The sequence below is a fragment of the Mustelus asterias genome, chromosome 2 (genome assembly GCF_964213995.1).
Source record: "Mustelus asterias chromosome 2, sMusAst1.hap1.1, whole genome shotgun sequence".
Classification (NCBI taxonomy): domain Eukaryota; kingdom Metazoa; phylum Chordata; class Chondrichthyes; order Carcharhiniformes; family Triakidae; genus Mustelus; species Mustelus asterias.
In genome coordinates this window covers 118,818,027-118,841,581 of record NC_135802.1, presented here as the reverse complement: position 1 = coordinate 118,841,581, position 23,555 = coordinate 118,818,027, and the positions used below count along the sequence as shown (strand labels likewise).

The window sequence follows — 23,555 nt, the reverse complement described above, 5'->3', positions numbered from 1 at the left end:
CTGTTGGACTTTAACCTGGTGTTGTGAGACTTCTTAATCTGTGATGATGTCAGGAGTCGACAAACTGGATCATCCAATCGTCACTTTTTTAAAATTCATTTACTGTCGATATTTATTGCCATCCCTAATTGCTCTCGAGAACGTGGCGATAAGCTGCCTTATTGAACTTCTGTAGTCTTTGTGGTGTAGATACATCCACAGTGCTGTTAGGGAGGGTATTTCTGGAATTCCAGGATTTTGACCCAGCGACAGTGAAGAACATAGAACATAGAAAAGCTACAGCACAAACAGGCCCTTCAGCCCACAAGTTGCGCCGAACAATTTCCTTACCTTCTAGGCTCATCTATAACCCTCTATCTTACTAACCTCCATGAACCTATCCAAAAGTCTCTTAAAAGACTCAATCAAATCCGCTTCCACCACCACCACCGGCAGCTGATTCCACGCACCCACCACCCTCGGAGTGAAAAACTTACCCCTAACATTCCCTCTATACCTACTCCCCAGCACTCTAAACCTGTGGCCTCTCGTGACAACCATTTCAGCCCTGGGTAAAGGCCTCTGAGAATCTACTCTATCAGGTCACCTCTCATCCTTCGCCTCTCCAAGGAGAATAGACCTAGCTCTCTCAACCTATCCTCATAAGGCATACCACTTAATCCCGGCAACATCCTCGTAAATCTCCTCTGCACCCATTCTATGGCTTCCACATCCTTTCTGTAATGAGGCAACCAGAACTGGGCACAGTACTCCAGATGGGGTCTGACCAGGGTCCTATACAGCTGCAGCGTTATCTCCCGATTTCTAAACTCAATTCCTCTATTGATGAAGGCCAGTATTCCATACGCCTTCTTAACCACAGCCTCTACCTGCGATGCCGCTTTGAGCGTCCTATGAACCCGGACCCCAAGAAATGGCGATATATTTCAAAGTCAGGATGGTGAGTGGCTTGGAGGGAGTAAATGTTTGCAGAAGGCATGCCAATCAAGCAGGCTGCAGGAAAGGATCGCAGATTTGCTTCCCTAAAGGACACTAGTGAACTAGATGGGTTTTTGTGGCAATTGGCGATGGCTTCCTGGTCACCATTAGTGAGAAGAGCTTTATTAATTGAATTTAAATTGTACCAGATGCCATGGTGGGATTTGAACCCTTGCCCCCAAAGCATTAGCCTGGATCTCTGGATTACTAATTCAGTGTTATCACCACCACCTCCCTCCTAATATATCAATTTTAAAAATAACTTTATTTTGGACTTCACTTAATATAACTTCCTCTGGTCTCCATTTTCTGATAAACAATGGAGCATAGTGCCAGAAGGTCCCTAAGGTCAATAGATCAAACCCATTGTCTGCAAAGTCAACTCTTGACTCTATGTTATTCTATATGGGACTGGATCACTGTACAAAGAGCTGACATGGACTTGATGGGTTGTAATGACTCTATCACTCTTAATCTGTTCGCAATGGATTTATAATCCCTACACACTCCTTCATAGTACAGCATTGACAAAATTACTCTGCATAATAAATTCAAAAGATGTTCAGCTAATACAGTTTTGTTTTAAAGTACTCACAAATAAAGTTTACATGCTAAACTTATAATGTATGAATTCAAACTAAATTCATGAATATAGACCAGGAATACCATAATCGATCCAAGACCAACAAGAGTTGTTTATGTATTCTGAATAATTCACTTAACCTCACCTTTTCTGCATCTTGTTCAAAGAGCCTGAGCTGAAAGCACTGATCCAGTTTCAGCTTACGTATATGCCACATCTGATGCAGATGCTGCCTGGTTGAGTGCAGTCTGTCCAACATACTGGATACTTTTGGTACAAGACCTTGAAAGTCTGCATTCCCTGATATGGAGTTCTTATGGGGGAAACTTTCGCTACTTTGAATCCTCTGCAGCAACTTTTGCCCTTCTAGGTCCAGCTCTTCAATTGGAGCTTTGATGACTTTCTTTTTCAGTAGTGTATGCTCATCAATCATCTTTCTAGCTCCTTCCAAGTCCTGAGGAAAGTCCTTTTTGGCTAGCATCTCCTGGAGTTCTTCCAGTCTGGACAACATGTGTGATGCATTACTTATGAAGTCTTCAAAGGCCACATGGATCTCAATCCACTCCTCGTGATTGTATTCCAGACAGCCATCAAACTCAGGAGTGAGCTGGGATGGGTCAACAACTTTGGTAAGACCTTCTATGGACACCATGGTGGTCTAAAAACAAGACAGAATAAAAAGCATATGTTATTCTTGAGAATTAGTCATTATTGAAAATTACACTTTAGTGGTACATATACTATGGATCCTGGTGTCACTTGTAGATCAAGTTCCATTTATTCCAGCACAACTCTTGCTTTACGCTTTTCACAGCTGGGGTTCTGAGATTTTTCCTTTCCGCAGTACAGTGAGAGAAAGCAAGAGAATACATTTAAGAAACGAGATTATCGATAGAGAATAAATAATAAATTTACAGAAGAATACCAATTCTAGAACTTTATTCCCAATTCTGTGGAAAACACCTGGTCTTCACCTTGCACATATACAACAAGATGGTTTGTTTCAAAAGAGAAATAGACTACATAGTAGTTGGTCATGTAAACCTATGCCCAATGCAGCAGTTTCGAACATTCCCAAAAATGGTCTGTAGCAAAACAGTGGTTGTGACACTGCACTAAAGGGTTCACTATTTGAAGATTGTTTTGTAAAACAATTAACTGGCAAATATAATAATCTTCCAAAGTTTGCAAGATCATCATTTGTTTGGAAAATGAAGCAACCATTGCAATTTTTTAGTTACATAAAAACCGATTCCCATTTTAAACTTTAACCTCATGTCTCTTTTCTGAAGGAAGCTCACACTTCATTTAATTCAAAACATCAGGCAGAGAAAAACACGATTTTTAAAAATTCGATTCCAGAGGACTAATTTTTACATTATCGTTATGCCAATAAGCAAATTTATTAGCATTGTTACATCAAATTGTTCCCCAATATGAGTTCAAACCTTCAAGACGAAAGGGATAATTAAAACAGACAGTGCAGGGTTAGGGTGCCAGGACTAAATTCTGACTTTATTTGCTGACATTACTTCTTGATGTTTCTGCAGTATTTCATAAGGTGAATTGTGGCATTTTCTCAGTTCAATTCTCCATTTTTAGCTCTATGGATGTGGCTATGCACAGTTCCACCACTATTTATCTAATTGCAGTCAACAAATCTCAAACAACACCTCATAGCCTCACCTTCAGAGTCACCATAGGTTTCATAATCAGCTCTATTCCTCCTCCTCAGCTACACACTCTGGCCCTTGACAGGATTATTTACAAGCAAGGTTTCTATAAGCATGCTAATTATACCCAGCTCTATTTTTCCACCACCTCCTCTTTCTATCACCTCCATGCAACCATACTGCTATCCAATGTCAAATCATGAATGAATAATGATGAAACAAATAGGGGATTTAATAGTGGAAAACAAAGAAATGGCTGAGACTTTAAATAGGTTTTTTGTGTCGGTCTTCACGGTGGAAGACACAAATAGTTTACCGATGGATTCATGAAGGGAAAGTCGTGTTTGACGAATCTACTGGACTTTTATGAAGATGTCACTAGTGCGGTTGACAGAGGGGAACCGGTGGATGTGGTGTTTTTAGATTTCCAGAAGGCGTTCGATAAGGTGCCTCACAAAAGGTTGCTGCAGAAGATTGGGGTACACGGAGTTAGGGGTATGGTGTTGGCGTGGATTGGGGATTGGCTATCTAACAGGAAGCAGAGAGTTGGGATAAATGGGTGCTTTTCTGGTTGGCAGTTGGTGACCAGTGGCGTGCCGCAGGGATCGGTGCTGGGGCCTCAACTGTTTACCATTTACATAGATGATCTGGAGGAGGGGACTGAATCTAGGGTATTCAAGTTTGCTGATGACACGAAGGTGAGTGGGAAAGTGAATTGCGTGGAGGACGCGGAAAGTCTGCAGAGAGATTTGGATAGGCTGAGCGAGTGGGCGAGGATCTGGCAGATGGAATATAACATTAGCAAATGTGAGGTTATCCACTTTGGAAGAAATAATAGTAAATTGGAATATTATTTAAATGGAGAAAAATTACATCGTGCGACTGTGCAGAGGGACCTGGGGGTCCTTGTGCACGAATCGCAAAAACTCAGTCTGCAGGTGATCAAGAAGGCGAATGGAATGTTGGCCTTTATCGCGAGGGGGATAGAATATAAAAGCAGGGAGGTCTTGCTGCAACTATACAAGGCACTGGTGAGGCCGCAACTGGAGTACTGTGTGCATTTTTGGTCCCCTTATTTGCGAAAGGATATATTGGCCTTGGAGGGAGTGCAGAGAAGGTTCACCAGGTTGATACCGGAGATGAGGGGTGTAGCTTATGAGGAGAAATTAAACAGATTGGGTCTGTACTCGTTGGAGTTTAGAAGGATGAGGGGTGATCTTATAGAGACATATAGGATAATGAAGGGGCTGGATAGGGTAGAGGTGGAGAGATTCTTTCCACTTAGAAGGGAAACCAGAACTAGAGGGCACAGCCTCAAAATAAGGGGGGGCCGGTTCAGAACAGAGTTGAGGGGGAACTTCTTCTCTCAGAGGGTAGTGAATCTCTGGAATTCTCTGCCCACTGAAGTGGTGGAGGCTTCCTCGTTGAATATGTTTAAATCACGGGTAGATAGTTTTCTGATCAATAAGGGAATTAGGGGATATGGGGAGCAGGCGGGTAAGTGGAACTGATTCGCTTCAGATCAGCCATGATCTTGTTGAATGGCAGGGCAGGCTCGAAGGGCCAGATGGCCTACTCCTGCTCCTATTTCTTATGTTCTTATGATTGTTAACGATCGAGTGTTGGTAGGAGGAGAGGTACTCAATACAATTATTGTTACTAGAGAGGCAGTGCTTGGTAGACTAACGGGACTGAAGGTGGACAAGTCCCCGGGCCCGGATGGAATGCATCCCAGGGTACTGAAAGAAATGTCAGAAGTAATAGCGGATGCGTTAGTGGTTATTTATCAAAATTCACTGGACTCTGGGGTAGTGCCAGCTGATTGGAAAACGGCTACTGTTACGCCCCTGGTTAAAAAAGGAAGTAGACAAAAGGCGGGTAGCTACAGGCCGGTTAGCTTAACATCTGTAGTTGGGAAAATGCTGGAATCCATCATTAAAGAAGAAATAGCAGGCCATCTGGATAAGAATGGTTCGATCAAGCATACGCAGCATGGATTCATGAGAGGAAAGTCGTGTTTGACGAACTTACTGGATTTTTATGAAGATGTGACAAGTGCGGTTGACGGAGGGGAACCGGTAGATGTGGTGTTTTTGGATTTCCAAAAGGCATTTGATAAGGTGCCTCACAAAAGGTTGCTGCAGAATATTGGGGCACACAGAGTTGGGGGTAGGGTGTTAGCGTGGATTGGGGATTGGCTATCCAACAGGAAGCAGAGAGTCGGAATAAATGGGTGCTTTTCTGGTTGGTAGATGGTGACTAGTGGCGTGCCGCAGGGATCGGTACTGGGGCCTCAACTGTTTACTATTTGCATAGATGATCTGGAGGAGGGGACTGAGTGTAGGGTAACAAAGTTTGCTGATGACATGAAGATAAGTGGGAAAGTGAATTGCGTGGAGGAAGCGGAAGGTCTGCAGAGATATTTGAATAGGCTGAGTGAGTGGGCGAGGATCTGGCAGATGGAGTATAACTTTAGCAAATGCACGGTTATTCACTTTGGAAGAAATAATAGCAAATTGGATTATCTAAATGGAAAAAAATTAACACATGCTATTGTGCAAAGGGACCTGGGGGTCCTTGTGCATGAGTCGCAAAAACTCAGTCTGCAAGTACAACAGGTGATCAAGAAGGCAAATGGGATGTTGGCATTTATCGCGAGGGGGATAGAATATAAAAGCAGAGAAGTCTTGCTGCATCTGTACTAGGCATTGGTGAGGCCGCAGCTGGAATACTGTGAGCAGTTTTGGTCTCCTTACTTGCGAAAGGATATATTGGCCTTGGAGGGAGTGCAGAGAAGGTTCACCAGGTTGATACCGGAGATGAGGGGTATAGATTATGAGGAGAGACTGAGCAGATTAGGTTTGTACTCGTTGGAGTTTAGAAGGCTGAGTGAGTGGTGATCTTATAGAGGCATATGAGATAATGAAGGGGCTGGATAGGGTAGAAGTGGAGAGATTCTTTCCACTTAGAAAGGAAACCAGAACTAGAGGGCACAGCCTCAAAATAAAGGGGGGACAGAGTTGAGGAGGAACTTCTTTTCTCAGAGGGTGGTGAATCTCTGGAATTCTCTGCCCACTGAAGTGGTGGAGGCTACCTCGTTGAATATGTTTAAGTCACGGATAGATAGATTTCTGATCGGTAGGGGAATTAAGGGTTATGGGGAGCAGGCGGGTAAGTGGAACTGATTCACTTCAGATCAGCCATGATCTTACTGAATGGTGGGGCAGGCTCGAGGGGCTAAATGGCCTACTCCTGCCCCTATTTCTTATGTTCTTATGAAGACTGAAACCATTGTTTTTCAGCTACAACATTAACTCCACTCTCTTACATCTACCACTTACTCATGTTGTAAAAATATAACAGCACAGGAGGAGGTCATTCAGACTTCCAAAGTTTGCCAGATCATCATTTGTTTGAAAAATAAAATAAGTATCAGTTTAAACTCGGGTGTGCCAACTCAATACACGAGCAATTTAGCTCATCCAACCTTTTCCCCAAAGCCCTGCAATTTTCGCTCTTTGGGTATTTATCTTGTTCGCTTTGAAAGTCATGATTACATCTTCCCCATCATCCTCTCAGGCAAGGATATTCCAGACTACGGTTTAGAAACGTGTTTCCTAGAGTCTTAGAACAGAATCATATTCACTCTAGTTGAGATTAGCTGCTGCAGCACAGAATAGGGACCAAACCTAATACTCATCCCGTAGTCCAGTGAGCCAGGGATTCTTTTTGAATAAAAATGTTATCATCAAAGTGAAAGTGGAGCAGTACAATTCATCAGGAGAAATTCACTAGTTTGCCCTCCAGTAACTAGCATCGTCTTAACAGCTCATGAGACTGGTTTCTTAAACTATCTCCATGCACTGTTTATCTGGGTTAAACAATTATGCTGCATTATGACAATAATGATTTTGTTTTCACAAAATGTATTTAGAAATGTTTTAAATTTTCCACATTATCAAATTGCTTTGTTCAATGCAACATGGCTAAAATAAACTTTCAAAATGTAATATGTAGGATGAAAACACAGTTAAACGGTGTAGCCAAAAAGGTTACTTTAGAAGCAGAGAAAGATTAGTTTAATATTTATATTTGGAAGTACCTCAAATTCGAACTTGGAACTGCCAAAGTTAGTTCTTTGCTTCTGCCAGAAGTTGTCTGGCTTGATGATCAGTGCAACGTGAATACAGCCAGGAAAGGACTCCTGTAGAATCTTCAGCAGCGGTTTAATGGAGTCCCATTTGGATCCACGCATGTCAACTATCACAGTGAACCCTCGCTTACATACTTCCTCACTGGAGAACAGAAATATAAGTCACATCTTGAAAATATGTACAAGGCAAATCTGACAGCACAAAAATAGCAACAGAAAATTAAGAGCGACAGTGACATGGTTTTAGATTTTGGCTGATACCTTTCAGTTCTTTTCAGGTCAGAGAAAGACTACAACTTGACTTTGTTCCAATCAGTGACCTGAAACAACTTTTGCTTTCCCTTTCCAAGCTTTGGCTCTGTGGAAGTCTTTGCTGGAATATAATTCAATAGATACTGAGCACCCACCATCATCCTGCACTCAACCAACTGGTTATCATTCATGTGTGAACCCAAACAGCCAAGGGTCAGCAGGTTATTTGAGCATCAAGAGGCAAGTCTGATGCTGCTTTCACCATATGTAAGCATTTTTAGCAGGAGTGAATGCATAATGATTAGGAATTGGAATCAAGTTCATCTTTCTCTTCATTAATGCAGAGTGCCAAATCAATTTCAGCAGTTTTATCACTACTCTGGTTGAAATTAGCTGCTACAGCACAGAATAGGAACCAAACATAATATTTTTGCATCTTTATCTTCATTCTATATCAAGGAGGTTGAGAAGTGACAGAACACCACAATCAAAATCTAATTGGTGACTCTCCATAACAGTGGACAGGATGCAGAAATGCAGGGTGATTCTATTTACATATTTCAAAGATGATACTACTTCTCGAAGACTTGAGCCTGGAACATTTCAGATCAGCATGATGAACATCTTGTCACAGGATTTTAATGAATTTGGCTAGTCTTAACCCAGTTTCATGTGGCACCAAACAACAAGCACAACATTGCAAATTACAACTGCTTTATCTTAATCATTTTAGCTCAGTGAGAAGCATCTTCTAGGGATATAGTTCAGTCACATTGTTGGAGCGGAATAAAATAGATGTTTCTCTAAATCCGTTGTGCTATACTTTGCTTTTGGAATATCTGACATTGGCATTAAGCGCTGAAAACAGGAAAATACCCTTTGTCTTTAGCACGAACAGCTGTTAATTTGATGTGCAAAAAAAATTGCTGAAATGTAAAACAGAAAATCCTGAACACCTACTTGTATGCAGGGCTATATCTGATAGAAATATGAAGGAATTCCAACAATGCTGCTTTGTGACTAGATGAACCTGATGAATAACTGGAAGTAGAAGGCCTGCCAATTTTACTTTCCTAGTCTTATTTCCACTCAATTATTCAACAGAATTTGTGCCTTTTTCTTTTAGCTACGTACTACTACAGTTGGATAAAATAATATGGGCGTTAAATCAGAATCTAGGCAGCAATTGATTTTCTTGGAACAAGACTGTTGAAGGCAAAGGCAAGGAAGCATTTTTGCAGGTTGCAACAGCATAGGCATTGTGGCAAGTGAAGACTGGAAGGGAGCTGTGAGTTTGAAAATTAATTTTAGAGTTTTTTCCAGGGGATGATGGAAAGAGTAGTGAAATTGGAAGAGGGGGGAAAATAAGAGATGCAGCTGTCAATTAAGATGACATTTAAGATAGCCTCATCAGTGATCAAGACATTGAGTGGATGGAGCATTTATATTTGAAGTTGAATAAGGCTTTGGAGGGCAAAAAATATTGAAGATTTTGTATGAGATATGGCCTTCCGTTCTACTGTTTCATTCAAAGTAAATTCATCACAGCAAACAAATATTTTAAAATGTCTCCAAAATAAATAAGTATATGCCACATATAAACAAATTGCATCCCTTTTAATACAGCTGCATGAACCTGACTTTTGAACCCACATGACAGCACTAGTTCTCAATATAAAAATATATGGCCTTGAATGGAAAATTACCTCAAGATCATACACTGTCTCCGAATTATTAGACTTTTTGTGTCACTTATTTATTCATTCATGATGTCAGGGTCACTGGCAAGGCGGCATTTATTGCTCATCCCAAACTGCCCTTGAGAGTGTGGTGATAAGCCACCTTCTTGAATCACTACAGTCAATATGATCAGGTACATCCACAATTCGGAAGGTTTCTGACCCAGCAACTGTAAAGGAATGTAATATAGTTCCAAGCGAGGATGGTGGGTGGCTTGCAGGGAAACTTACAGGTGCTGGTGTTCCTATACATCCGCTTTCCTCATCCTTCCAGGTAGTAGAACTCTCAGGTTTGGATGGTGTTGAAGGAGGTTTGATGAGTTGCTTTAGAGATCCTGTAGATGGTACATAGCTGTTCCCACTGTGTGCCAATGGCAGAGGGAGTGAAAATTTAAAGTGGTAGATGGGTGCCAATTAAGCAGGCTGTATTGGCCTGGATGCTGCCAAGCTTCTTGAGTGTAATTGGAGTTGCATTCATCTAGACATGTGGAGAGTATTATACCATATTTCTGACTTGTGCCTAGTGGACAGGTTTTGGAGAGTCAGAAAGTGAGTTACTTGCTGCAGAGTTCTCAGTCCTTGACCTGCTCTTGTAGCCACAGCTGTCCCAGTTAAGATTCTAGTCGAGAGTAACTCCCAGAATGTTGATCGCCGAGAATTCTGCAGCAATAATGCCGTTGAATTTCATGGAAATGGTTAGGTCTTCTCTCATTGGAGATGGTCATTGCTTGGTGCAAATGTTACTTGCCACTTACCAGGCAAGCCTGAATGTCACCCAGGTCTTGCATTGTGGGAGCAGACATTGCTTCATCGTATGAGAAGTCACAAAGGACAGAAAATTGCAATCATCAATGAACATACACATTTGACTTTATTATGGAGGGTCACTGAGGAAGCAGCTGAAAATGGTTGGGACCAGGACACATTATTGATGAACTCTTGCAACGATGCTTTGCCTCCAAATGCCTGAACCAAACCAAACTCTTCACACGTGCCTTGCAGATAGTCCACAGGCTTTGAGAAGTCAGGACGCGAGTTACTTTCAGCAAAATTCTTGGTCGTTGACCTGATTTTATCGACACAATTTTTATATGGCTGTTCCAGTTCAGTTCATAGAATAGATTCAGAATCCCTATAGTGCAGAAGAGGGCCATTCGCCCCATCGAGCCTCCACCACCAACAATCCTACCTAGGCCCTGACTCTATAACCCCACGTATTTAACTTGCTAATCCCCCTGACACCAAGGGTCAATTTACCATGGCCAATCAACCTAACCCGCCCATCTTTGGACTGTGGGAGGAAACTGGAGCACCCAGAGGAAACCCACATAACACAAGGAGAATGTGCAAACTGCACACAGTCACGACTCAGAATTGAACCCGGGTCCCTGGTGCTGAGAGGCAGCAGTACTGACCACTGTGCCACCGTGCCACTCCAGTTTCTGGTCAATTGTTAACTTCCCCTCCAAAAAATGTTGACAGTGGGTGATTCAACGACGATAATGCCACTGAATGTCGAGCGGAGGTGTTTCAATCCCAACTCATGGAGATGACTATTGCCTGGCACAATGCTCCTTGTCACTTATTAGCCCAAGCCTTAATGCTGTGAAAATCTCCATTTCTGACCTTAAGATGGAGGGAAAGTCATTGATGAAACAGCTGAAGATGGTTAGAACTCAACCCTGAGGAACTCCTGCAGCGATATCCTGAGGCTACAATTTTATGACAGTTGTAAGTTTTAACTTGACTTCAAACATTGACAAACACTTTGCTAATCCATCACAAGAAATGTCGATGGCATTCAATCTGCATACATCACTGTTAAATAAATGGGATCATTAATGACAACATGCACATTTTTTAAGGAATGGAGGATACAATAAAGAAATAGACAGAAGTATAAACCATGATATATTGAAACGGCTTAATGTGAATATTTAAATAGCCTGAATTTAAACAAATTCCAGAAACACAGCACTAGCAGTTACCATTTATTTTGGCATACTAAGCAGCACTGCTGTCTAACTTTATGTTGTAAGAAGTCTCACAACACCAGGTTAAAGTCCACCAGGTTTATTTGGTAGCAAAAGCCACAAGCTTTCGGAGCGCTGCTCCTTCGTCAGGTGAGTGGGAGTTCAGTTCACAAACAGGGCATATAAAGACACAAACTCAATTTACAAAATAGTGGTTGGAATGCGAGTCTTTACAGGTAATCAAGTCTTAACGGTACAGACAATGTGAGTGGAGAGAAGGTTAAGCACAGGTTAAAGAGATGTGTATGGTCTCCAGACAGGACAGTTAGTGAGATCTTGCAAGCCCAGGCAAGTCGTGGGGGTTACAGATAGTGTGACATGAGCCCAAGATCCCGGTTGAGGCTGTCCTCATGTGTGCGGAACTTGGCTATCAGTCTCCCCAATGGACCATGCCTCGGGACATCCTTTCCTGCAGCGTATCAGTTGCAAGTTGTGTGTACCGTGTACCTGGTGGATGGTGTTCTCACATGAGATGATGGCATCCGTGTCGATGATCCGGCACCTCTTGCAGAGGTTGCTGTGGCAGGGTTGTGTGGTATCGTGGTCACTATTCTCCTGAAGGCTGGGTAGTTTGCTGCGGACAATGGTCTGTTTGAGGTCGCATTCCAATCATTATTTTGTAAATTGAGTTTGTGTCTATATATGCCCTTTTTGTGAACTGAAATCCCACTCACCTGATGAAGCAGCAGCGCTCCGAAAGCTCGTGGCTTTTGCTACCAAATAACCCTGCTGGACTTTAACCTGGTGTTGTGAGACTTCTTACTGTGTTTACCCCAGTCCAACGCTGGCATCTCCACATCATAACTTTACTTTTACAGCTGACAATTAGCACAAGCTACTGTAGAATATACTGAACTCTTTTTTCCATTAAGGCAGTAACTACAACTTAAAAAGTACTTAATCAGCTTTGAAGAACTTTTGAAACATTTTGTTGTCATGAAAGTGTAGTGTAGGAATCATCTGTCTTGGGTATGTCACTTCTGTGTGGACCGCCTCTGGGTATGTCACTTCTGGATTGAACATCATCTGTTGTGGTAAATTCATGAGTGTCAGAGCCTTTTGCAGCTGGCACAGCTGATAAGAGTTTGCCCAAGGTCAATTTATGTTTTTCTTTCTGCCAGGCTCTCTCATCCACCATCTGATCATTTCTTTTGCCCTCTGCTTCTTCCACACACTTCCTGGCTGCTTGTCTTCAATTACTCCCGGTCAGCAGCAAGGACTTCCATGATTTGACTCCGATCCAACTTAACCCGAGGTCTTTCCTGCAGACATTCTTGTTTGCTGATATGGGTGACCTGTTGGTAGCAACCTAGGGCAACACAGTGGTTAGCACTGCTGCCTCACAGTGCCAGGGACCCGGGTTCAATTCCGGCCTCGGGTGACTGTGTGGAGTTTGCACATTCTCCCCGTGTCTGCGTGAGTTTCCTCCGGGTGCTCCGGTTTCCTCCCACAGTCCAAAGATGTGCAGGTTAGGTTGATTGGCCAGGATAAATTGCCCCTTGTCAGGGGGATTAGGAGGGTAAATATGTGGGGTTACGGTGATAAGATAGAACCTGGGTGGGATTGTTGTCGGTGCAAGCTCGATGGGCCAAATGGCCTCCTTCTGCATTGTAGATTCTATGATTCTAGCCACAAAGAATGTCTTTGGTAACATGGCCGTCAACCATTTAGTTTGCATGATCCATCCAACATTTTTGTTGGTGACTCATGGCATAATATGTAGGGTATCCATGCATGCTGGTGTACTTCCATATTCAGCACTCTCACTGCAAGGCATTATATAATGCAAGTTTGTTCTTTAAACTTACTGTATTATTCTCCTTGAAAAAAGACTAAAGCAAATCATATTAGATGTAAGATGTGAAAGAATTAAAGTATGCAGTGCCCTTCAAGTCTATAAACCTCCTAAAAGCAAACACGACAGTAAACTCAATATATTAAAGGCAACACACTGCAGATGCTGGAAATCTGAAATAAAAACAGAAAATGTTAGAAAAACTCAGCAGATCTGGCACCAACTGTGTAGAAACAGCGTTAATATTTTAAGTCTGTATGACTCTCTTTCAAAGCTGAAGAAAGGTAGAAGTATGATGGATTTTATATTGTGGAAGAGGTGGAGCAAAATAAAAGGTCATGAATAGGCTGGAGCTCAGAAAAGATTTGATAAAGATGTTCTGGACTCGAGACAAACGGTGTTCATGATAGCGTTAAAGGCCAAGGAAGATGCTAATAGTGGCCTAGAGGTCAGATGGCAGAATGTGTTAACAAAGCATGGGTCAGTGTTCTCTGAAAGCAAGTTTTAGGAGAAAAGAAATGCGCAAAGATTTCTTCTCGCAGAAGGTGGTGAATCTCTGGAATTATCTGCCCCAGAAAGTGGAGGAGACTGGATCATCAGAAGTATTCAAAGTAGACATTAAGAAAGTGGACATTAAGAAAGAGTATGTGTTGGAAATTTTGAATAGCGTCAAGATAGATAAGTCGCCGGGACCGGATGGGATGTATCCCAGGTTCTTGTGGGAGGCGAGGGAAGAGATTGCAGAGCCTCTGGCGATGATCTTTGCGTCGTCGATGGAGACGGGAGAGGTTCTGGAGGATTGCGGATGTGGTTCCTATATTCAAGAAAGGGAATAGGGATAGCCCAGGAAATTACCGACAGGTGAGTCTAACCTCAGTGGTTGGTAAGTTGATGGAGAAGATCCTGAGGGACAGGATTTATGAACATTTAGAGAAGTTTAGTATGCTCAAAAGTAGTCAGCACAGCTTTGTCAAAGGCAAATCGTGCCTTACGAGCCTGGAGTTCTTTGAAAATGTGACTAAACACATCGACGAAGGAAAAGCGGTAGATGTGGTTTACATGGACTTCAGCAAGGCGTTCGATAAGGTCCCTCATGCAAGGCTTCTCGAGAAAATGAGAGGGCATGGGATCCAAGGGGCTGTTGCCTTGTTGATTCAGAACTGGCTTGCCTGCAGAAGGCAGAGAGTGGTTGTAGACGGGTCTTTTTCTGAATGGAGGTCAGTCACCAGTGGAGTGCCCCAGGGATCTGTTCTGGGACCCTTGCTGTTTGTCATTTTCATAAATGACCTGGATAAGGAAGTGGAGGGATGGGTTGGTAAGTTTGCCGACGACACGAAGGTTGGTGGTGTTGTGGATAGGTTGGAGGGATGTCAGAAGCTGCAGCGTGACATAGATAGGATGCAAGACTGGGCAGAGAAGTGCCAGATGGACTTCAACCTGGATAAATGTGTAGTGGTACATTTTGGCAGGTCAAATGGGATGAAGGAGTATAATATCAAGGGTAAGACTCTCAGCAGTGTAGAGGATCAGAAGGACCTTGGGGTCCGGGTCCATAGGACTCTTAAATCGGCCTCGCAGGTAGGGGAGGTGGTTAAGAAGGCGAATGGTGTGCTGGCCTTCATCAATCGAGGGATTGAGTTTAGGAGTCGGGAGATAATGATTCAGCTTTATAAGACCCTCGTCAGACCCCACTTGGAGTACTGTGTTCAGTTCTGGTCGCCTCATTACAGGAGGGATGTGGAAATGATTGAAAGGGTGCAGAGAGGATTTACAAGGATGTTGCCTGGATTGAGTGGCATGCCTTATGAGGATAGGCTGAGGGAGCTCGGTCTTTTCTCCTTGGAGAGACGAAGGATGAGAGGTGACCTGAGAAAGGTGTACAAGATGTTGAGAGGTATAGATCGGGTGGATTCTCGGAGGCTTTTTCCCAGTGCTGAAATGGCTGCTACGAGAGGACACAGGTTTATGGTGCTGGGGAGTAGGTACAGAGGAGATGTCAGGGGTAAGTTTTTCACTCAGAGGGTGGTGGGTGAGTGGAATCGGCTGCCGTCAGTGGTGGTGGAGGCAAACTCGATAGGGTCTTTTAAGAGACTTCTGGATGAGTACATGGGACTTAATAGGATTGAGGGTTATAGGTAAGCCTATATATAAGCCTAGGTAGGTAGGGACATGCCCGGCGCAACTTGTGGGCCGAAGGGCCTGTTCGTGCTGTATTTTTTCTATGTTCTATGTTCTAGAGGTGGATAAATATTTGATAGATCGAGGAATAGAGGACTATGGGGAAATCAGCCTTGATCATATTGAATGGAAGGGGCAGGCTTGAAGGGTCTGGTGGCCAGTCCCTGCTTCCATTTGTTGTGGTCTTGTGTTCACTGGAACATTGCAGAAGGCCAAGGATAGGAAAGTAAGCATGAGACCAAGATGGAGAAATGAAATAGCAAGTGACAGGAACGTCGGGATCATACTTGCAAACGAGCCATGGTGTTCGTAATCATGGGGCATTATTTTGTGTCTAAGCTAAGGAAATCTGAAAAGCAGTTTTCATCGCAACATATAGAAATAATGACCAAGGAGAACAGTTGAGTGGGTTTCAAGAACTGTATTTGAACCTGGCAGACAACATGATATTTATTTGTGTAAGACATTTAATGTTTATTGAAGAACAACATGTTGGCAAACACTATGGGCCAAATTAGTAGATAGCCCTAAAGGTGGGGACAGAAGGGGACAGGACAAAAACTTCCCGGCAATGGCTCGCATCTTTGTACTATCAGATCACTTTGGAAGTGGATGGATGATAAGTGACGGGTAGACAATGAAGGCCCTTAGATGGCCTATTAATGACACAATGCAGACACCAAATAAAATTTTCCAGTTAGCAGCAGTCAAAACATGGATCCAGGATCCAGGCAACTTCCAAGCTGTAGCCAAGGGAGGCACAGTAGCATAGTGGTTAGCACTGCTGCTTCACAGCGCCAGGGACCCGGGTTCGATTCCCAGCTTGGGTCAGTGTGTGTGTGTGTGTGTGTGTGTGTGTGTGTGTGGAGTTTCCATGTTCACCCCTTGTCTGCATGGGTTTCCTCCCATGCATAATTTACAGGACCTTTCAACTGTGGTTTCCTCCCACAGTCTGAAAGACATGCTGGTTACGTGCATTGACCTGAACAGGCACCGGACTTGGCAACTAGGGAAATTTCACAGTAACTTCATTGCAGTGTTAATGTAAGCCCCACCTTTAGGACTATCTACTAATTTGGCCCATAGTGTTTGCCAACATGTTGTTCTTCAATAAACAGTGACTAATAAATAAGCTTTAATTTTAGGGGCCAGCACTCCATCTAACATTTCTGATCCACCTGATAGTCACGATTGTGAGGTCACAGGCCACCAGCAGAGGAGATTACCCTGCACAGTAGCAGTCTAGGAGCTGTGACCTATTTTATTTGTGACCTTTGAACAACGTCTTCAGAGGCATCTTCCCTCTTGGGGCATCAATACTTTCTCTCTCTCTCTTTTGCATGCATTAGCTGCTTCAAATTAAAATAAATATAAACCCCGAGTGGTTGTGAGAAATATTCCAACATGCAATTGCAAATGCAAGTTTAACAAGAGAAATTACTGACACAAGTAACTGTCAAATTCCAAATACTTAAAGGTCTGTAAAAGTGCAGTAGATAGTCTCGAATGTCATTTTCTTTAGTATGGAAACAATTGAAGGAAGTTGGCTAGCTTTCAAACTCCTGACAGCCAATTGGTGATGTAGGAGACCAGAACCCCCCCCCCCCGCGTCCATAAATGTCTCTTTAATATGCTCAAGCAATCATCCACTCAATGTCCTCCACTTTTATATACTTAATCTTAATTTATACAAATAATATAGCACATTAGTTAATGGAGAAAGAGTGTGAAAAGGATACATCAAATAACAATACCCAACATTCAAATTTGGTATGCCTTATCGAAGGTAATTTGGGACCACAGTTCAAACATACTGAGCATTTAGGGATTTCATAGAGATGACTGGCTTGGAATATCTGTTTCAGCTTTATAAAATATAGTGTTGAACTAATTTATAATACACTATTTTTTAAAAACACAAGGGAAATAGCTGAAGTGAATGTACAGTACATCCATCACATCCCATGCCCATTTCAGTTTTGGATATTATTGGAATCACCTGCCTGCAATCTACACCGTGCAAAAAATCTAGTGAAGATCCCTAATTAACAGTCATTCAGAAAATGATAAAATATAAATAGGTAATCAAAAGTTTTCAGTTTGCAAGTCTGGAGTCTCAACTTCTACTGTGCTCTAAGCAATTTCATTCCTGCTTAAAAATCCATGCTCAACCAAATGCAGGCAACTACAGCCCTATGATTTACACTACACTGAAGCGAAATAGAATTTATGGTGATCTGATAATTCAGCTATCGTTACAGTCAAACAAATGTACTTGCGGTTTTCAATTAGTCAACTGACCTGCACAGATGGTAAATCATGTTGCAAAACTATATTTTAACGTAACATGTCAATTCTGATTTCTGCTTCTTCACACAATGCACCCTAACAGTTTATTCACTACCCAACTTCAAAGATCACCATTAATTGTTCAGTTCATCCATTTTGAAGCAACCAATAACCAACAATAATTCTCATCAAATAAAATATAATCACATATTCTTAGGTTGAATAGATCAAATAGCATGTGGTTCACATTATATACACAGAATAAAAGATATACAAAGTTACAAAACTAAATTTGTAACTATGATAGATCTAGATAGAATTAATGGGAACAAAGGAAGCTTTGCATTTAAATAACACTTTTACCACAGAAAACCGTCCTTCACAGAGAACAAAAGAATCATGTAAAAGACTCCTGTGGGTTATTTAGATGGAATGGCCAAGGGTGTAGTCAAATATATGTTTTCTAAACTTTTAACGGTGAACAGGGTTTTATGGAGTTAGTTCCAAAGATTACAGCCAATGCAGATAAAAGTTCTACCGACAAAGATGGAATGGAGATAGAGGGAGAGGATGCACAAGAGTCAGCAGGCCAGTGGTTCAGTGAGAGACCAAGGTGTTGGATAAGGTTCGTGGGAGGATGAACAAAACAGAAAAAGAAAATTTGAAATGTTGCATAAGGAAAATATAGACTTGTGAAAAAAAATACCTCATCTAGGAAATAGAGAAAAAACACAAATGCTAGAAACAAAAGCAGTAGTTTAATCAGATCTTAAGTCAAAGCTACTTTGGCATTTTGAATGTGACTCAAAGCTGAGCCTGAAGTTATAAGTGAAAAGATCAAAAATTATACATGGATGACAGTGAAATATGTGAACAAATGCAAGAAAACAAATTACAGTGAAAACTGTATTTACAATCATTCAAATGACAATTTGAAGTAGTAAAAAAATAGAAAAGTTACCTGTAGCTGGCAGCAAAAGTAATTATTTTGTAAGAATCACTGAGCGGACCACATTTGAAATAGTCAAAAGGATAGAAAGGATAGAAAGTTTTTGAGAGCACTTATAAAAAGATGATTCTGGCACAATGGGTGGGACTTTACGGCCTCATTCAGACGAGAGCAGAAATTCCCGCCCAAGCTCAACAGGCATTTCCGTTGTCCGCCCTTCGCCCACTCCGATTCTGTGGTGGGACGGGTGGTAGAATTCCGGCGCTGCTTGGCCACTAGCCCTTTACGACCTACACTGGCTTCCTATCCCCCAACATCTTCTTACGTTTAGCTCCTAAATTCTAAATTTCCCCTCAAACTCATGGTCTTTGACTCTAGCTGTTACATCCCTTCATCCCACCTTGATGGCTGTGCCTTCAGCCTCCAGGGTCCCCTGACAATCTAGAATCCCCTCCCTAAATCTCTCCATACTTCCCCATTTACTCCGCTAAGAAGTTCCTTAAAAGTATTCTCTATGACCATTCCTCATATCTCTTTCTGATGGCATCTATTCTATTTTTTATGCCTTTGTGAAATGCTGAGGACACATTCTCTATATCAAATGCACTACAGTAACGCAACTTGCTTTTACGCTTGTTGCAATTTGCGAACTTCCCAATCTCTGCATATTTGAGTTTGTAGAAATAAGCATTTGGTAAGCAAACTAAATTCAAAATTTTGGTACCCCAAATCAGCCATGATTAAGTTCATTTCTGACCTGTGGACAAATTTGAAATATGCAATTGAAAGTATTTTAATTGAAAGTATTTCCATACATCAGTAGAATGGCAAGATTAATAATATAATTATATGATCCGAATACTATTATGTTTATGGAAATTAGCACTCCCTAAATATAAACCTTAATTTCCTGGATAATATCTTACCTTCAAGGTTGAGAAATTTGGAACTGACCACTACTCAGTCTACTTGAAAGTCACGAACAGTTTTATATATTTCAGTCTTGTGCATTAAATAAAATTCCTTCATAAAACCACCAATTTTCAGCTAGATCCCCTTTCTGATAAAATACATTATTTTACTTCCTTATTACAATCAGTAGAAACACCATATATTCTGCCTCATTTGTGATCAAGTTTTAAAAATGAATCCAAATTAGGTCACCAAAAAATTATACATCTGTGCTTGAAGTCACATGATAGCTAAAACATTGGGGGCGATTCTCCCAGCCTGCTGCAATGTTCTACTAGCATAGCTGGCCAGGAGATATCAGCGGTGGCCACTTCACGGGATTCACATTGGGCGCCACAGCCTCCACGCGTCTCCCAGAGTATGTTTTTTGGTGTCATCAACTCTGTGCTGGAAATCAGCGCGGAACTAATTATCTAGAAATGTGATGGAAATTGACATTTCCATATGATTAGCAGGCCCAGGATGGTATTCTCTGGGCTATCGTCTCCCACCCCCACAAAAGGAAATCTGCCATTATGTGATTCCTGACCTACGGCAATGAAGTTAATTCTTAACTGATCTCTGAAATAACCTAGCAAGGCCAATTAAGGATAGACAACAAACGCTGGTCTTGCCAACGCCGCCCACATCCCTTGAAAGAATTTTGTAGTAGTACTTGAAATCTGACATTCTCAGTTACAAAGAACTATTTTTCAATGTTCTCCATATATTTATCATCCTTTATTTTGCACCAAGTAAAATTCAATTACAAACAAAATTGTAGCACAGGAACAGGCCTTTTGGCCCTCCAAGCCTGCACCGACAAAGCTGCCCGACTGAACTAAAGCCCCTAAAAATCAAACATATTTATGTTTTCATTATTGGTTCACATTTTGAAAATAGTAAATTAAGAACTTTGGAGAGAAAATATAGTACTGTAAAATTCCTATACACTTACATTTTTCTGAATAAATAAATGCGGTGCATGTGTCATACCTGGGGATATTAGCTAAATAAGAGATAAGCCGCCTAAGATCTTCTTGTCTTATTCTGTCATGGTTGCTACGTGCTGGAAATGTCAAGACAGGACCACCACGTTTATCTCGTCCACCTGGAGAAAAAAAAATCCAAGGAGAAATAAAGACAAGCAAGTAATAACAAATGCAATTCTTCAGTCTTCCCTGAAAAATGTTCCTGTAATGAGTTTCCTTACCGATTCAAATGGAAGAAAATTATTAATTTTTCAAGAGATTACATCTTATAAAATATCGCAAACCCAAAGTGAGCAGGAGATTATTAAATATTGATTGTGATCAGTATAATATCTATAGTCCTAACACTGTCATTCTGAGACGACCAATAGACAAGGTGCCTTGCAAGGTTGGCATTGAATATTCTAATGCCCTCCGAATGGTCTCCAAAATTCTATACCCCTTGAACTTGTAGTCATACGAACTCTGCTGCTTCTACCTTAACCCACACCATGTTCTATTCATCTGTCTCCCGTGTTCACTGACCTACACTGGCTCCTGATCAAACAGCATTTTGATTTAAAAATTCTCATCACGGTTTTCAAATTCCTCCATGGGCTCGCCCTTCCCTATTTCTCCCCCACATCTCTCCAAGATACTTCCGCTCATCTAATTCTAGCCTCTTGAGCATCCCAATTTTAGTCACTCCATAACATTCAGTTGATTAGGAACTAAGATCTGGAATTCCCTTCGTACATCTCTCAATCTCTCTCCCTTGCTTTCCTCCTTTAAGATACTCCTTAAAACTTATCTCTTTGACTAAGCCTTTGGTCATCTGATCTAATATCATCTTTTGTGGTTTAGTGCTATACTTTGCTTTATAATGTGAAGCACCTTGTGATGTTTTATTACCTTACAGTTGTTATATAAGTTACTGTTGTTATTGATCATCCCTACCTACTTTACATCATTAAATGCCTGACATCTACATAGAGGTCGGTCACTCCTCATGATTGTGCTGTAAAGATCAACTACACGCCCATCTTAAAAATCTGATATTCCAACATTCTACAATGCAAACTCTGCCTCAATTGGAAATTCCTTATCACATGTGTTAAGTAGCAAAAAAAAAATCAGTCTCATCATCTGGTAACTGCCACAGTGAGGTGTCCCATCCCTACTGCTGTTTATCAGATGAAAAATCTGCCTGATTTCAAATATCTGAATAAGACTCTGAAATCTACCTTTCAGGAAACAACATACTCAGAATCCATGTATCCAAGTGTCAGGAAGGTGCTGGCATACCATCTTCATTTAAATTATAATATTGCATGTGAAGGAGCCTCAAAGAAACACGCTTGATAGATCCAAAATCTGTCTAGTTTTAGTATAAAATCAATTGCATATTTAATCTTTTTGTTCTGACCACCAATACCATCTCCTTCCCTCAGCCACTATCTCAAATTAATAAGAGTTTTCAAAGCCTTGGAATTCTATGTGACTCCGAATGATGCTGCTGACTCCATATCTTCATCATCACCAAGATGATTTACTTCCACCTCCCTATTTGAGTGCATTGAGTCCAGGATCATAAATCATCCTTCCCACACTAATATGTTTATGCTAAAAGTTCCAGATCACCATTTTAAGTTGGATTGCAATGTCTCACGAATATGATAAGCTTAAAGTGCAGCATCTTTTTCTTTAATGAGTCTTTAAAATTAGGGATTTTCTGTTGAAGAACATTATTTACTTTTACTATATAATAAATGGATGCTGTACATTACAAGCACATTGTCGAGCTTTAAATTCACGACCATTCTAAAAGCTGCAGTTGCCTGGGGCCATTCTTAGATGCATCTCTGCAATTTTTGCCCAGGCCAGAAAACTTGCAAGACCACCAATAAGAAAGAACTGTCAGCTTTGCTTCATGGCTAATGCCAGCAGTTGGATGAGTCTGGTAACCAAAGTCCGATTTGAATATCACTAACAAAATAAGTCTCACCATGAGGCCACACCAAATGAAGATGCCAGTAAATTGCAGTTCTCGTTTATAATTGACCCCAAAAATTCCAAAGTTTTAGAATTAATTTTTGTTAAAACGCTACTTGCTTCATTTAATATCTATTGAATAATCTCACAGAAACAAAATTTCCATAAAGATACACTTGTTCTTTTTTTTTTACAGAAACTCCCAAGCTTTGAGGAATGATTGATGGCTGAAATAATGCTTCAGTTTTGATAAGTTATATTGTTGAGAAGGTTTTTGTTTTAAATTTCAAAAGTCAGGACAAGTTTGTTCAAGCATAACTCAGAGCATCACAACAGTTGTGACGCAAGTGTTGTCTCATTAATATAAGTTGGGAGAAGCAAAAATATAATGACCAGTGTAAGAATGTGCTTAGCGTTAAGGTAGACATCTGGAAAAGACACCTGCAAAACAAGTACAAGAAAAATTTTAAATGCCTTTGTGAAGAGATGTTCCAGAAGCCGGAATGAGCAGAAAATGCAGAAAGTGGAACTGTTCTGGATCTAGCAAATGAACTTTACATTATCAAAGACGTTCTTCACTTTTACTTAAGCTTCATCTAAATATGGACAAAGAGGAAGTGAAATTTAGCTCATACTTAAACAAATGGAAAACAAATAAATCTTAAAGTATGTTGTGTTATTTTCAAAACTGGATATTACTGTCACACCTTAAATTGGACCAAGCTCAGGTTGTGACACTAATTCTGAACTGAACTAGTCTATTAAACTGAATTTAGCTAAGATTGTGTTATTATAAGTCCTGACATCATTATTTTCCTATTTGTGATTAGGCTGCAAAATTGTACTATCATTTACTGCACAGAAATAGTGAAATAAAGTAGATGCTAGTAATGCGTCAAATCATTCCTTTTGTTCAATGTTGATTATGGTTTGATTGTGCCAACAGTTACTATTTAATCAGTGTGGTGCTTTGATCCTTTTGAGTTGTGTTATGCAGAAGATTTTTTTTTTAAATGGCT

The 23,555-nt window shown here is 41.1% G+C and overlaps 1 protein-coding gene across 3 annotated transcripts in view; it reads right to left on the bottom strand.

Annotated features, from left to right (window-relative positions):
• LOC144510730 (triple functional domain protein) overlaps window positions 1–23,555 on the bottom strand; it is a 589,246-nt gene that overhangs the window by 354,763 nt on the left and 210,928 nt on the right. For all 3 annotated transcript variants that reach the window (XM_078240506.1, XM_078240513.1, XM_078240521.1), the window contains 3 exons: window positions 20,570–20,684; window positions 7,337–7,529; window positions 1,707–2,219 (listed from right to left, as the gene is read on the bottom strand). In XM_078240506.1, coding sequence (XP_078096632.1) covers window positions 1,707–2,219; window positions 7,337–7,529; window positions 20,570–20,684 — 821 coding nt within the window. The remainder of the gene's footprint in view (window positions 1–1,706; window positions 2,220–7,336; window positions 7,530–20,569; window positions 20,685–23,555) is intronic.